Source organism: Sceloporus occidentalis, unplaced genomic scaffold (assembly GCF_023333645.1).
Source record: "Sceloporus occidentalis isolate IW3139 unplaced genomic scaffold, rSceOcc1.0.p SCAF_1, whole genome shotgun sequence".
Lineage (NCBI taxonomy): Eukaryota > Metazoa > Chordata > Lepidosauria > Squamata > Phrynosomatidae > Sceloporus > Sceloporus occidentalis.
This window is the reverse complement of record NW_028316981.1, coordinates 5,087,182-5,102,943: the sequence shown is the minus strand read 5'-3', so window position 1 is coordinate 5,102,943 and position 15,762 is coordinate 5,087,182. Positions and strand designations below refer to the sequence as shown.

General features: G+C 43.9%; 2 protein-coding genes across 4 annotated transcripts in view; both read right to left on the bottom strand.

The window, feature by feature from the left end:
- Positions 1-6,160, bottom strand: part of LOC149320457 (uncharacterized) — a 24,265-nt gene extending 18,105 nt beyond the window's left edge. For 2 of the 3 annotated variants that reach the window (XM_089500352.1, XM_089500348.1), the window contains exon 1: positions 5,643-6,160. The gene's annotated coding sequence lies outside the window, so the exon portion shown is untranslated. Of the gene's footprint in view, positions 1-1,295; positions 1,509-5,642 lie in introns of those variants that run through there. The other variant, XM_089500358.1, reaches the window with a different exon arrangement.
- The window catches only part of LOC149320456 (major histocompatibility complex class I-related protein 1-like), a 24,095-nt gene continuing 12,802 nt past the window's right edge, over positions 4,470-15,762 (bottom strand). The window contains exons 2-7 of the mRNA XM_089501985.1: positions 13,645-13,920; positions 11,063-11,338; positions 9,917-10,201; positions 8,687-8,779; positions 6,173-6,205; positions 4,470-5,676 (exon numbers count right to left, since the gene is read on the bottom strand). Coding sequence (XP_089358111.1) covers positions 5,657-5,676; positions 6,173-6,205; positions 8,687-8,779; positions 9,917-10,201; positions 11,063-11,338; positions 13,645-13,920 — 983 coding nt within the window. The 3' untranslated portion in view covers positions 4,470-5,656. The remainder of the gene's footprint in view (positions 5,677-6,172; positions 6,206-8,686; positions 8,780-9,916; positions 10,202-11,062; positions 11,339-13,644; positions 13,921-15,762) is intronic.

Here is a 15,762-nt window from a genome sequence, read left to right as displayed (position 1 = left end):
AGTTATATTTCCATCTGGATTTAATATTCCCTGGATGTAATATTCTCATTTATAATTCCATCTGGATTTAATATTTCCTGGATGTAATATTCCCATCTATATTTCCCTGGATATAATATTCTCATTTATATTTCCCTGGATTTAATATTCCCTGGATGTAATATTCTCATTTATAATTCCATCACTGCCTTCGGTTTGGGGAAGCAAGGAGTGAAACAGAAACCTCCCTTGCAAACTTCTCCTTCTCTCCTGAGACCCAAGGCATCGCTGCTAATCACGGTAAAAATATGTTGTAGGTCGCCTCGAGGGTCCATGGCTAGGAAGCACTAGCACAAGAGGGAGAGTGAACTGCGTGGGGGGGGGGGGGGCAGACTTTTAAAGGCAGAAGCGCTCATGACGTTTCACAACTTAAGCGCTGCCTTATTGGTCCATTCAAAAAAAAAAGCGCCAAAAAAATAATAATAGATAACGGTTGGATAAATGGGAACGAAGATCGAACATACATCGGGTTATGTTAACCCGGGTTAATACTACGTCATCAATGACAAAGATTGATTGACAGCCACAAAACCGGTTTATATGCAAATTCGGCTTCTAAATACATCGATCTATTTCTTAAATGGGAACGATCGGTAACATTAAAACCGGTTTATAGGGATGAATGGGAACGAAAAATAACCCGATTCGGAAAGCGGGGTAAATAGCGTGGTATTTTACGTCGGTTTTAATACAATCGGTGTATTATATAGCGATTTAAAAGTTAAGTGGGAATGCCCCCGATGTATACTACAGGAAAAGAGATTCGATCTCAGCATTAGGAGGAATTCCTGACAATAAGGGCTGTTCCACAGTGGAGCACACTCCCTCAATGGAGAGTGGTGGAGTCTCTTTCTTTGGAGGCCTTTAAGCAGAGGCTGGATGGCCATCTATCGGGGATGCTTTGACTGAGAATTCCTGCATGGCAGGAGGTTGGACTGGATGGCCCTTGAAGTCTCTCCCAACTCTGTGATTCTATGGTTGAACTGGATGGCCCCCACGGGTCCCTTCTAACTCTAGAATTGTGTGTATTCCTGCATGGCAGAAGGGGGCTGGACTGGATGGCACTTGGAGGGGGTATATTCCAACTATGATTTTAAGACCTTTCCAACTGAAGGCAGCCCTGTCATGAGGTTCTCTTGGCAAGACTAGCACCCGGGGGGGGGGGGGCTTCCCTTTGCTTTCCTCTGAAGCTGAGAGAGTGTGGCTCCCCCAAGGTCCTCTTCTTTTTGGCAGGCATTTTGGGGCCCTGGACTCACCTGCAGCTAAGTGTAGGCTGCTGCTGCGGCTTCTCAGGTGGTTTCACCACATGAGGCCTCCAGGCTGCCCAGACCTCCTTCTCCCTCTCTGTTGGACAGCTGCTCCTTTGGCAAAGTCCTGCTTTCGTTTTCTCCCCCATTTAAAAGAACAACCTCCGCCCTTCATTAACGGGAATAATCCCTTCAGAAGGGAGTGCCCTTTCCAAAGGTCAGTGGGGAATCATAGATGTTTATCACACTATGCTCTTAAAGAGGTACTATTCCAGTGTGACTCCTCTAGCAGCCTCCTGTTGCATGCTGGGATTGGCAGTTTTAAGGAGCTGAACTTCTCTGCCTGAGAATTCTAAATACCCCTCCTTAAAACTGCCAATCCCAGCATGCAACAGGAGGCAGCTAGAGGAGTCACACTGGAATAGTAGCTCTTTAAGAGCATAGTGTGATAAACATCATAGAATCATAGAACTGAAAGAGACTGCAAGGGCCATCCAGTCCAACCATCTTCTACCATGCAGGAACTCACAATCAAAACATACCCACCAGATGGCCATCCAGCCTCTGTTTAAAAGACCTCCAAGGAAGGAGACTCCACTATACTCCAAGGAAGTGTGTTCCACTGTCGAACAGCCCTTACTGTCAGGAAGTTCCTCCTAATGTTGAGGTAGAATCTCTATTCTCATAGTTTGCATCCATTGACCCATGTTCTAGTCCAGGGGTAGGCAACCCTTTTGAGCCGGGGGCCGGGTTGCTGTCCCTCAGACAACTGGGGGGCTGAAACCAAAAAATAAATAATTAAATAATTGTTTAAAAATTAAATAAATACATAAACCAGGACAAATGTAGGATAAAATTTTCAAATGGAGGGCACTTTTTAAATCAAAAATGGAGGACACGTGAAAAAATTTGCTGATTTTTTAAAAAATGTTAATATAAATGCATTTTTCTGAGGCTTCTTTAGACAATTGCCCTCCTTGCCCCTGCGCACAAGACGCCAAAGGCCCCGGCGGCAATCGGCGGCAGGACCGGGCTGGGGCCAGTCCAAAGGCCTCGCTGGGCCGCATCCGGCCCATGGGCCGCAGGTTGCCTACCCCTGTTCTAGTCTCTGGAGCAGCAGAAAACAAGTTTGCTCCATCCTCAATGTGACACCCCCTCAAGTACTTAAACAGGGTTATCATATTACTCCTTAACCATCTGTTCTACAGGCTAAATATGCCCAACTCCCTAAGCCAACCCTCCTAAGGCATCGGTTCTAAATCTTTCATCATTTTGGTCCCCCTCGTTTCTTTCAAAGAAACTGAAGTGGGGTTACTGTCAGGAGGTTCCTCTTAATGTTGAGGTGGAACCTCTTTTCCTGCAGATTGCATCCATTGCTCCATGTCCTGTTCTCTGGAGCAGCAGAAAACAAGCTTGCTCCCTCCTAATGTGATATCCCTTCAAATATTTAAACAGGGCTATCATATCACCTCTTAACCTTCTCTTCTCCAGGCTAAACATCCCCAGCTCCCTGAGTCGTTCCTCATAGGGCATGGTTTCCAGACCCTTCACCATTTTAGTTGCCCTCCTTTGGACATGCTCCAGTTTCTCAATGTCCTTTTTGAATTGTGGTGCCCAGAACTGGACACAGTATTCCAGGTGGGGCCTGACCAAAGCAGAATACAATGGCACTATTACTTCTCTTGAACTAGACACTATACTTCTATTGATGCAGCCTAAAATCACATTGGCCTTATTAGCTGCCGCATCGCACTGTTGACTCACATTCAACTTGTCCTACTTGGACTCCCAGATTCCTTTCACATGTAGTTTCATTCAACAAGATATCCCCCATCCTATATCTGTGCATTTCATTTTTCTGGCCTAAGTGCAGTATTTTACATTTCTCTGTATTGAAATGTAAGGTACTGCACATAGGGTGGAAAAATGAAATGAAATAAAATTTAAATAGGGCTATCATATCACCTCTTCTCCTCTCCAGGCTAAGCATCCTTAGTCCCCTAAGTCTCTCTTCATAGGGCTTCATTTTAGTTGTCCTCCTCTGGACATGCTCCAGTTTCTCAATGTCCTTTTTGAATTGTGGTGCCCAGAACTGGACACAAGATTCCAGGTGGGGTTTGACCGGAGCAGAATAAAGTGGCACTATTACTTCCCTTGATCTGGACACTGTACTTCTATTGATGCAGCCTAAAATCTTAATGGCCTTTTTAGCTGCCACATCACTGTTGTCTCATTATGTAGAGAGATCTTGTAACACCTTTGAGACTAACTGAAAGCTTTGGGATTAATTGAAAGAAAGAAATTTGCAGCATGAGTTTTCATAGACTTCAGTCTACTTCCTCAGATTCAAGTAGACTGATGTCTACAAAAGCTCATGCTGCCAATTTCTTTCTTCCAGTTATTTTCAAAGGTGCTACAAGATCCCTCTACATATTGATTCTACAGACTAACACAACTATGTCTTTGAATTCTACCACTGTTAACTCATGTTCAACTTATGGTCTACTTGGACTCCCAGGTCCCTTTCACACGTAGTCTCGTTCAGTCAGGTGTCCTCCATCCCCTTCATTCTTCCAAATGAATCTATGCATTTCATTTTTCTGCCCCAAGTGCAGTACCTTACATTTCTCTGCGTTGAATATCATTTTGTTAGATTTGACCCAGCTTTCTAATCTATTAAGGTCATTTTGAATTTTGATCCTGTCCTCTGAAGTATTAGCTACTCCTCCTAGTTTGTTGTCATCTGCAAATTTGATAAGTATGCCCCCAATTCTGTCATCCAAGTCATTGATAAAGATGTTGAATAGCACTGGGCCCAGGACAGAGCCCTGTAGGACCCCACTGGTCACTTTTTTCGAAGATGAAAAGGAGCCATTGTTGGGCACCCTTTCCACAAAGTCTCCCATTCTTCTTTTTTTCTCTATATATTTTCATTGCAAAGTTATATATATTTCCAGGGCTGGGAGTAGCAGTAAAGGAGTAAGAGGTTTTTACAGGAGTAGGAGTAACATTAAGTATCTTTTTCTGGAGTAGGACAAGGAGTAACCCCCAAATCACCACTATGTAACATGTATAGATTGAGTCTCCCTTATCTGAAATGCTTGGGACCAGAAGAATTTTGTATATTTTCAGATTTTGGAGTATTTGCATAATGTATAATAACAAATAATACAATAATTTTTTTTAATTTCTATCCCACTTTTTGCCAGGCAATCAAAGCAGCGTACAACAAGTTAAAATACATCCATATATACATAACGCCCCCCCTTAAAACAAGATTAAACAGTTTAAGATTAAAAACTACATACTAAAATCTGAACAATCATGGGCAGAGTTTGATGGGAAGTCTTATTCGTGGCCGAGTAACACACACACACACACACACACACACACATATATATATATATATAATCTCCAAGACATACATAATGAGATCAATGTGTATTGATCACATTATGTATGTCTTGGAGATTATATATATCTGTGTGAAACAAAATTTGTTTACACAGAACCATCAGAAAGCAAAAGTGTCATCATCTCAGCCTCCCAGGTGGACAATTTTGGATTCTGAAGGATTTTGGATTCCAGATAAGGGATACTCAACCTGGACAAAGAGATTAAGATAAACTGCCTATGTCTGTCAGAGATTCCAGGACTAGAAGTTGGAATAATTTATTGGCTGGCTAATAATCTAATATGCACAAAAATGTCCAGGTGCTTAGGATGGAGGGTTGTTTCTTTCCTAGCAAAATGAAGTGAGCAAGCAGTGAAAGAAAGGGCTTCCCATCTCCTGCAGCCAGAGCACCCTCTTTCTCTGGAAAATCACTGACTCTCTCACTGCGACCATTTCCTCTTCCTAGTGCCCAAGTGCCCAAGATGGAAGTGGCACAACCTTGTCCAGCAGGGATAGCAGTGAGGAGGAGGAGCAGCAGAGCAGCCCATTGGTTCAAATGGTACAGGGCCAGGAAGACAGAGCGTCAAGTATTTTGAATACCACAGAGAAAAGGCAGACACATCTCAAGATGCTGTAAGATTGTCCTTGTCAGTTAATACAAAGTGTCTCAACCCATATTCAGTTGTCCTTTTTCAAGGGTTACAACTAATTAAGATCATCTTCTACCATCTGGAAGCCTGTCTCCTTTTTTCTTGAGGATTTTACTGGATATCCTCCCAAGTATCACGAATGTTCATCTTCCCTCTATCTGCCACAGCACTCTTCTCCTCCCCCTGAACTTCAATTACTGAGATTTCCAGCATAAAGTTGGGAGAAAAAAATGCCCCAAAGTAAGAACTGGCCATTGGATCCTTTATCTCAAGGCTTGACCTTCTCTCACACACTCCCCATTAACCATTTACCTGCTTTTGGGTTGCTAAATGGGCGCAGTGCTCCCTGAAATAGAGAGAAGGAAAACCGTGTTAGTCTCTCCTTAAATGGTACATATAACTGAAAGTTGCATTATAAGGAGGGGAAGTTGTCAGTTGTCTCGAGATGGTACTGAGGAGGCTCCATGGGCCTTTCTGGGATGTAGGCAAGCTTTAAAGTTAGCAGTGTTTATACTGGCTGGCTCCATGGCATCTCTACTGGTTTCCATGGCTCAAATTTCTTTCCAAAACCCTCTTTGGGTTGGATTGGCCAGGTGGGAACTGATCTGTGCTTTCTAGTCTCCAGTACTGGGCTCTTGTCCTAAAAAATAAGGGGAAGAAGAATCCAGACAGGACAGAAAGTGTTTCCCTTTCTCTTACCTAGAACTCTGCACAAGGTTGGGAGATAAAGTATTAGGAAGGGATCAAAGAGAACCACTGACTTGGAAGCGTAACCTGTCTCTCTTGTCTTTTTCTCTTTTAATCCATTCCAACCTTTGGGCTGGGGATCACTTAATACTTACCTCTGCCAGAGCTGTTGGATCTTTGGTTACTCACTAAAAAGGAGAGAAAAGACAAGGATTCAATTCTTTTGGCGGGTAGTGGTTGAGGTGTTTAAATTTTCCCCCTTTTTTCAGGACAGATGTGTGCATGTGCACATACACATGCACACAAAGTTATCACATTACCCTAACTGCTTTAGCCACAAAAATATACATATAAAAATGTGGTGCCTTGCAGTTTCAATATCCAGCACAAAGAATGCTCAAAATCACCTCTCTCTCTCTCTCTCTCTGAGCTTTATGCTGTAAGATCAAGCTGAATCCGACCAAGTGAACAAGTAGCTGGTTTCTTTCTGTAACAGAAATTTTCACTGGAATCTCTATCTTTTGTTCACTGTCTTCTGACAGGCTGCGGCTTACTTAAGTCTGCACAATGTCCCTTTACCTATGTGAGTGTGTGTGAAAATGAGAGAATGGGAGCAATTGTGAGGCTCATCATCTCCCTGTCGCACCACTGCCACCCAATGTGAGAACCTTGTACTGTTACCTCCCGCTATGGCATCAAACCTCCATGTGGTTCTTGTGTGAGACCCTATCCATCTAACCTCCACACTGGACACCACCACCCATGATTAACTTGATTAAAATAGAAATAATTTAATTCTATTTTAATCTCTTACTTTTCTATGTTTTTAATTGTGCTGTTCTTTTAATACTGTGAGCTGCTGTGGGTCCCAATTCTGGGAAAAGAATGGGAGACAAATAAATAAATAAATAATAACAATTGTTGCCATCACAGACACTTTGTGTCTAAACTCAAGCATTCAAATAACTCTTATGGAACACTCTCAGAGGTCCAAGTGTATAATACTAACTAAAAATATATATTTTTTAAAAATTAGACAGAATCTTTCTGGGAAAGGAAGGACAGGCTGAGAAGGATCCAGAGGTTAACTAGTATACTTCATTTGTCTGTGTGAAAAGCCTGAATTAAACAGATATTGGAGCTATAACACCAATCACCACCATAATAAAGGTCCAAAACACACTGCAGAAATAATCCTGTTTGAAACCGCTTTAATTGTCCTGACTCAGTGCTAGGGAATCCTGGGAATTGTAATTTATTGTGACATCAGAGCTCTGTGACAGAGATGGCTAAATGACTCACAAAACTAGTTTCCAGAATTCCCTAGCACTGAGCTAGGACAGTTAAAGCAGTCTTGAACTGGATTATTTCTGCAGTGTGTTTTGGATCTGAGAATAATAATAATAATAATAATAATAATAATAATATAGTTTTCTCCAAGATTGTAAGGAAAGTTGATTAGATTAATAAATGCCCAGAGCTGTACCCAGGGCCTTTTCCCCCTACAGTTGGCAAAAGACCAACATCCTATGCTATATTGATAAAAACAGTACCTCAGGAAGACTGAGTAGCATCACCCGACAACCCCCCCCCCCCCAAAAAAAGCTGGTCACACGTGATTCTCCTATCTATCCTTTCGAACAGGCTTTGGTAATGCTTTTGCCTACCACCACAAACCAAAGCAAATCAGTGATGGGCCATAAGAGCATCCATCAGATGAACAAATTCCATTTGTGAAAAAAGATATTTAAACCTGCAAGATGTACTTATTCAACTCTTAAAGGCAGCACTTATTGTATGGAAGCACAGAAAATGGGTCCAATGCCTCTATCTCACCATTAATTCCACTACCTTATCATCAAGGAGAGAAAAAAATACAGTAATATAAATAATATAAAAATAATATGATTAAGTAAATAGTGAGATTTTCATATCGATGGCCAACCACTTTCATGAGAGCTGTGGAAGAATCAATTTAAGAGTTGAACTATAAATTGGCCTTTGTGATATCAGGCTGGCAATTACATTGTTTCACTGCGTAGTTTCAACATGACAGCTTTCAGTGATTATCAGTGCAGCTGCTTGCTTTATGTCTAGGCAGCAAAGCTTATGGCTCCTTGGACTTGAATGCAACCAATTAAAAAACAGCAATTTTAAGAGATGGTGGGACTGTCAAAGGAAGGACATCACTTGGGATGACCTACTCTCCACCTCCAGATTCTGAGAACAGGATTCTCCTTCTCCATTCCCAACTGCATCTGTAATGCCTTTGGAATCAGAGCCAAATCCATTTATCAAACAAATAACAGGACAGCTCCATCTCTTAGCATTGCTCATTCTGCACTTTATTTGCGGGGTCATGTTTCCTAAGTTGTTAGCTGTCCTTGGAAGGAACTGGACTGCTAAGGTTCCATGCCGGTGGCTCTTCTGCAACTTCCAAGACAGTCTAACACTTAGATACATAGGTCACATGCCTCAACTAATCTCAGTTAATCCATCAAGAGCCAGTATGGTGTAGTGGTTTGAGAGTTGGACTATGATTCCGAGGAACAGGGTTCAAATCACCGCTTAGCCATGAAAGCCACTGGTTGGCAAGTCACGTTCTCTCAGCCTCAGAGGATGGCAATGGTAAACCTCCCCACATGTAAATCTATTCAGAATTTACTCACTGATATACTTAGTAATCCAGATAATCCCAGCAATCCCAGCAATCAGGAACACAGCAACCACAACATACACGATGATGGCCCCCAAACTGGAAGCTGAAGGTGAAATAGAAAAGAACAAAACAATTAAATCAAAGGCCCCAAACCAAATTCTCTATGGAGGAGGTAGCAGGTTGCCAAAGAACTGGGGAGTCCATGGAGTTTAAAAATATAATCTAAAGTAAGTATGTGTATGTTTGTGTACATTCAAGGAAGAACCCATCCCCCATGATCAAGGTTTGCATAGCTGGAATTGGAAATATCAATCTCTGTTCACAGGTAAAATACATAATAGAAAGCAGCCAGACAGGTCCATCATGACTGGGCCCCAGTGGCTGGTGGGAAGCCTTCCCTTCATATCCCAACTGCTATTGCTCTGGCCTTGGAGAGAGAGAAGAGCAGCCAACATATGCTGCTCTTCTTGCATTGCCATTTCTTCTTCTTGTGTATTGTGTCTCATTTAGATTTTAAGCCTGATGGCAGGGAACTGTGAATCAATATTTTGTAAGCAGTTCAGGGTATAAATACTCTAAACAAATACATACATAATGAAATAATAAGATGTACTTAGGCCTGTTACAGACTGCCAAAATAAAGCTGCTTCAGGTCTCTTTGGAGGTATGCTATTTAAATGATGCATGGGTCCTAAGAGTCCGGAGGTTGCACCAAAGCCACACTCCATTCCTAAGCACTGGAATGCAGCTTTGGTGCAGCTTCCAGATTCTTAGGATGCATGCATCATTTAAACAGCATACCTCCAAACAGACCTGAAGCAGCTTTATTTTGGCAGTCTGTAACAGGCCTTATTGTGTTTTGCTGGCACATTTGCTTCATATAATTTAGACATTTACAAATACATATTTACAGCCACTCAGACTGGAAGCAGAGAGATACCAGACACCCTTTATGTAAGATGTAGGCTGTGAATTTATGACCTACAATGCAGAAGGTACTTGCTAGAAAGGGTAATTTGTTGTTGTTGTATCTCCAAGTCATTTTTGACTTAAGGCAGACCTATAAGAGGATTTCTTGGCAAGCTTCTTCAGAGGGGATTTTGCCATTACCATCCTCTAAGCCTGAGAGTGTGACTTGGACAAGGTTACCCAGTGGGTTAACATGGGCAAGCTACTGATGGTGTCTTTGGTTTAGATCTGCCTTTTGCCCCTCCCAAGGTCCTGGCCTCAGAAAACTCACCAGGCTCCTCCCAGGCCAAGTCCACATGTTCTGGAAGTCCATCATGCTCCACACGGCATTTGTAGTGTTCCCTGTCCTTGGGATCAATTTTGATGCTCAGCCAGGTGTAATATGTCCCATCTGAGTTGGGAGACACAAGTCCACTGAAGGTATCTTCCATCCAGACCTCTCCATCCTTTGTCCAGGCAATATCAATATCCTTTGGGTAGAAGCCATCAACCCGACAGATCAGGGTTTCCATATTGTCATAATCTGCCTTGCGTGTTACCTTCACTTTTGGGGGATCTGCAAAAAAGACATCAGAATTAGAAGAGGACCTTACCAAATGGTAAGTAAGGCATATGCTCCAGTTTAGAAAAGCAAGATCTCTCAGGTGACTTTCGTATCCAGTACCAGTGATTCTGCATTCACATTCAGAGGACTCTGTAAGAACTCAAGACTGATGTCTTTTCCTTCAATGCACATAATTTGAATCCATTAAAGATCTACCTGGGGTGGAGACAACAGAAGAGTTACCTGAAGGAACATCTTAAATTTCAACAGGATGCAAGTCCAACAGAAAAATTATGGAGTCCATGGTTTTGTTATTTTCCACTGGATCCATTTTAGACAATTAGGCCACCTGCCCATGCCCTGGGGCACTATGTTCTTATAATGCTTTGTGAAAAGCTGTTTCCATGTGAAAGGAGATAGCACTCTGCACATGCTCAGACACAATTTAAAAAGCCTGAGTTTTCAGAAAAGAAAATCCGAGACATACTGTACCCATGGATATAAATTATTGCAGACAACTATGTGTACAAGGAAAGCGTGGACACTGCTTCTTGCAAAGAAACTTTGAAGCCTCCATTTCTGAACCACCTGGCCCTTCTGCTTCCTTTATTCCATACCGAAGAGCAAGTCTTGGGGCATGTGGAAAGTGAACCCGAATAACCAGAGTGCTGTCTGAAGCATGGGGTTAGCCCAGTGGACGTGGATGTGAGAAGATTTAAGTCATGGAGTGCTGAGGGAGAAAGAAAAGAGCAAGTACAGCTGTCCAGAAGTAAAAAGTAGTTGGCCCTCCTTTTTCACGGGGGATCCATTCCAGATCCCCTCGCGAAAACAGAGTTTCACCTACATTCAAACCCCATTGGCCTGTCTTCTCACCTGTCCTCAGCAGTGCCTTCTTCCCGTACTCCAGGTATCTCCGCAGCCACTCAATGCACTCCTCCTCCAAATAGTTCTTTGTGAACTGGTTGAATGCTGTGTTAGGATCCCACTTTCTCTTGGTGTTCTGGGCTGGCAGACTGGCTGCTGTCCAGGTGAGGGTCTCCTTGTCCAGGCTGATGTAGTCCTCCCCATCATAGGCATACTGCCAATACCCTCCTTTGCTCCCATCTTTCCTCAGCTCACAGCAAACCATCTCCTGCCAGGTGTGAAGCCCTGAAAGAGAACCAGGCAAGATAGGGAGATGAGGGAGATAGCAAAGGACTCCAGAGGGGAGGCATTATTTCATCAGGAAATTCCACCCCACTTATGCCCAATAAATAAGGATTTTTTTTAAACCCCAGACTCAGCATTAATCCAGCATTAACATTCATATCCTGAGACATTGTCCCTGTACAGACTAGCACTTTGGCCGGCTGGGGGCTGGAGTCAGGGCGTAGCGTTTCCATGACACATTCCCCAGTTCCGCCCCCAGGACGTCATGATACTGCATGCTACACCACATGGCGCGCAGCATCACAAATGCTCAGGAACAGCCGAGTCTCACATCACAGCTACCATCTGAATCCAAGGAGCAATCTCGCTGCTGGTAAATACCACCTTTAGCATAGCCTTTTCATATTCTAGTCTAACACCTTTAATACCTAGTTCTTGTGTGCATGTGACAGAGTGTGTGCATTTGGGTGTCTGTTTCCCTCTAATAAAATACAATTCATAGCAAAATTCTGCCTCTGTGGTCCTTTGTCTCCTCACCTCTGTAAACAATTGAGACAGTATCCCTGGCTGTTTGTAACCCAGCCATGTAATTTAGCTAAAATAAAATTCTCTAGACCTCCTGGTTAGAATGTGGTGGAGAATGCAGGTATTTTATTGTCCGGTAGTACACATTGCATGAGGTAACCCTTTTTGGTAGTGACTTCCAAGGTGGGAATTGGTGTAAATGAATAGACTCCTGCTTTAGGTAATATACAGGAGTGAGAAACAAGAGCAAATATCTCTTGATGAAATTTCAGACAGGAACAATGCTACATTGAAACTAGTGTATTGCTCCTTGATTGGCTTTTCCTTGCCTCCCTTAGTAAGTGTGGGTGAGTCACGCGTCTTTAACAACTGCTAAGTCGGCTTATGTGATCTTTTATGGTTTCCACATGTAGAGTCACAGAGAGGTGAACTTAGGCAGGTTACACACAGCCATTTAGGACACGCTCCACACGTGCTAGGGTTAGGAAGGGTTGCCCCTTCCTAACCGCCCTTCTCCCTAAGATGCGCAGAGCGTGTCCTAAATGGCAGTGCCCATCCACATGGGTGCTGCCATGTTTACGTCATGGATGCTGTACGTCCAGGCGTGGCACGGTGGAAGTGACGCTGAGAGTGCGCGCCTCGCGCCTGCACTTCCGGGGGCCAAAAAGGAGCGCTGTTTCGGCACTCCTTTTTAGCTGCAGCCGGAAGCCTTGCGGTCTGGCTGCTGGGGCTTCCCGCTGCAGCTAATGGCGGCGGCGGCAGACTGGCCACTTTTAGGCGGTCTGTAACCCGCCTTAATATTTCTTGATATTAAAAAGGGAGAGAGCCATATATGGTAATAGACCTTACAGACTAAAGCCAAAACTGAAGAAGTCTCTATGGATGCTGTAGAATTTGAGGGTCCCATTTGGAGAGTCTTCTCGACTTTGGAGATTTTGAAGTGGTAGAAATGGCAAGCTTGTTTTCTGCTGCTCCAGAGAATAAGACATGGAACAATGGATGCAAGCTACAGGAAAAGAGATTCCACCTATACATTAGCAGGAACTTCCTGACAGTAGGATGTTTGACAGTGGAATACACTTGCTCCAAGAGTGCTGGAGTATCCTTCTTTGGAGGTCTTTAAACAAAGGCTGGATGGCCATGGTATGCTTTGATTGAGAGCTCCTTCATGGCAGGGGGTTGGACTGGATGGCCCTTGTGGTTTCTTCCAACTCAATGATTCTATGATGATTCTATGAAAAAACCTTACAGTGTTTGAATTTTTTTCTAGTGTGCGAACCCCCCACCCCCCCACCCTTGCTTATTGACTGACACATGTAAGTGCTCCCCTCACATGCTTCAAGCAGATTTTGGGGAAAGCTCTTTTTTGTTCTTTCTTCAGATGCCGAAAATGTTCACATTTAAAAATGTGTTTGCCACTCCTTGCCCCCAAATTGCTTGTCTGGATGAAGTCACTGTTTCCTTTGCAAGACAGTGTTCCCATCCTTTGCTGATTCTTCCTGTGGAGAGGGACTCCCTTATTTTATTATCCCAGCTCTCTGGAAGACCTTGCTCTAGATATTTCCTTGAAGGGGGAGGTGAAGAGGAACCATCTCAGCACTGCCCCAGTCATCTCCCAGTTAACAGTTAAACTGACTGGCAGGATGGTAGTGATAAGGAAAACTTTCTGATAGGGTTGCATCCCCCTCACTTCCTTTTTATCTCAGCTTTCCATTTCCTATTTTTGAGATAAAGAATTATCATTATGGGGGGAAATCTGTGCCCTGTCACTTTCCACTTACCTCCAGTCTGATTGAAATACTTGGGCACATTCACCAGAACTGCTCGGAACCACTGCTCAGCATTCTGAACTCTCTGTGTGGTCCACTCCCAGTATTGAGGATCATGCTCGACTGACTTTGTGATCCAATCATTTTTAGGACGACGTCTCTTTGTTTCGATATCATAGTAAACAATCTGCTGGTCATTGACATATCCCACCGAGGCAAAATGAGGCACCTGCTGGCCAGGCTCTAACACAGATGTGGCATAATAGCGTAGGACATGTGAGGAGCCACCTGAAAGGGAGAGAAAAAGGAGAGAAAGCAAGCATTATTCTAATATCCAGCTTGACACATTTTGGGCAGTGGGTGAGATCTGGACCACATGGGTATTAATTAAGAACAAGATTTTATTTAAAAAATACACCACCAAATGGATGAGAAAAAGAGAAAGAAATAGATCAGTGTTTCTTAACCTTTTCTTTATCAGGGAACCCCCTGACATATTCTTTGTCACCATGAATTACATTGACCCTTCCTCCTAACAACACATCAGGACTTAGGGTTCTACAGATTGGCAGGAAGGATCGATGCCGCAGCAACCAAATGCCACAGCACTGATCCGGCTGCCACAGAGCACAAAAAGGAGCCAGAAAAACCCTCGAAGGGGTGTCATAGCCACCGCTGCGGGGAGTGATGATGCCTTTTTGGTGTGGCGTTGTTTGGACACAGCAACAGAGGTGCATCATCATGGTGTGCTCCATGTAAATGGGCACGTGCCAAGGTGGCAGCCTGCAGGTAGCATTAGGGCTTTGAGTGTGGGGACACTCAGCCCTCACCTGAAATTTTTCAGTGCAATTACATGACTTTGCTGGGAGTTTCCCTTTTATTCCCAGCTTTTCCCTCCATTTAATAATCTCCTAAGGCTTTTGTATTTATTTATTTTTTTAAAAATTTAAGAAACATGGCAAGCAGTACAATTTTAAATGCTGTGAGACATTCTCAAACTGTGGGGTGGAACCCTGGGGTGTCATGAGACAGTGGAGTCCCTGATCATCTCCTCCCCCCCTCCTCCTCCTCTGCTTTCAAAACTTTTCCCTTCCTGAAAAGCAAGGAATGCGCTTGGAGGCTCTGCCTGAGAGAGGAGAGGTGGAGGAGGAGAGCAGAGAAGCTCGCTGGATAATGGGCTCTGGGGAACCCATCCCAAATTGTCTCTTCTTCTTCCCCCACTCATTTTGTCATCTCCCTGGTTCTCTGGATAATGCTGCAGCCTCTACCAGTGTAAGTCCAGTGTGCCTTAGATGCATAGCAGCCAAAGGAGAACTAGGGTATGTAATAGCCCCGAGTGGTGGTGCCTCTTGCTCAGGGCCACCATTGTCACCTGGTTCTGGCTGGGTCCTCTTGGAGTGAAGTGGCCTTGGTGGCTCTGATCCTGAAGAAATGGCATGTCAGACTGGCCAGCAGAAGAGGAGTGGTGCAAGTGCACCACTTCCTGAAAGCCAATGGAGCAGTGTGTGTGCCTCGGCTCCTTGCTACCCACTTCACCCTCCTGGCCTGCCAGTCACAGGCTCCCTTTTGCAGGCAGAGGCATGTGACAAGCTGCTCCTCTGATCTAGTAAGGCAGGTGGGTGGCTGTCCGAATTGTGGGCTGGACAGAGCCCAAGGAGAACAGAAACAAACAAAAGAGGCCTTGAGGCAGATGTTGGAGGCACTGGAAATGGAAGAAGATTTGGGGGTCCTATGGAACCAGCTTCTAAAAGGCACTCTGCCCCCCCAACACTCTCACATGGACACTCACTCTCACTCACTCTCCGACACACACTCTTGCAAGGTCTGGGAGGTCCAGGAAGAGAAAGGAAAATAGTTATAGTGAACATCTGGCTCCGCAGATGATGCCAATAAGGACGATTTAGATTCTTGGGTCATGGCCTGCAGTTTCAGGAGAGGGCCTTCTGGCAAGGGATGGGTTGCACCTTACACCAGTGGGCAGAAACACTTTTGCCAACAGCTTCAAAAATTTATTTAGGGGAGCTTTCTTCCATCCAGTTTTTTCAGCTTTCTATCCAGAACTACATAATCCCATAATGCACAGATATAGGATGTGGGACACCTGGATGAACAAGACTACATGTGAAAGGG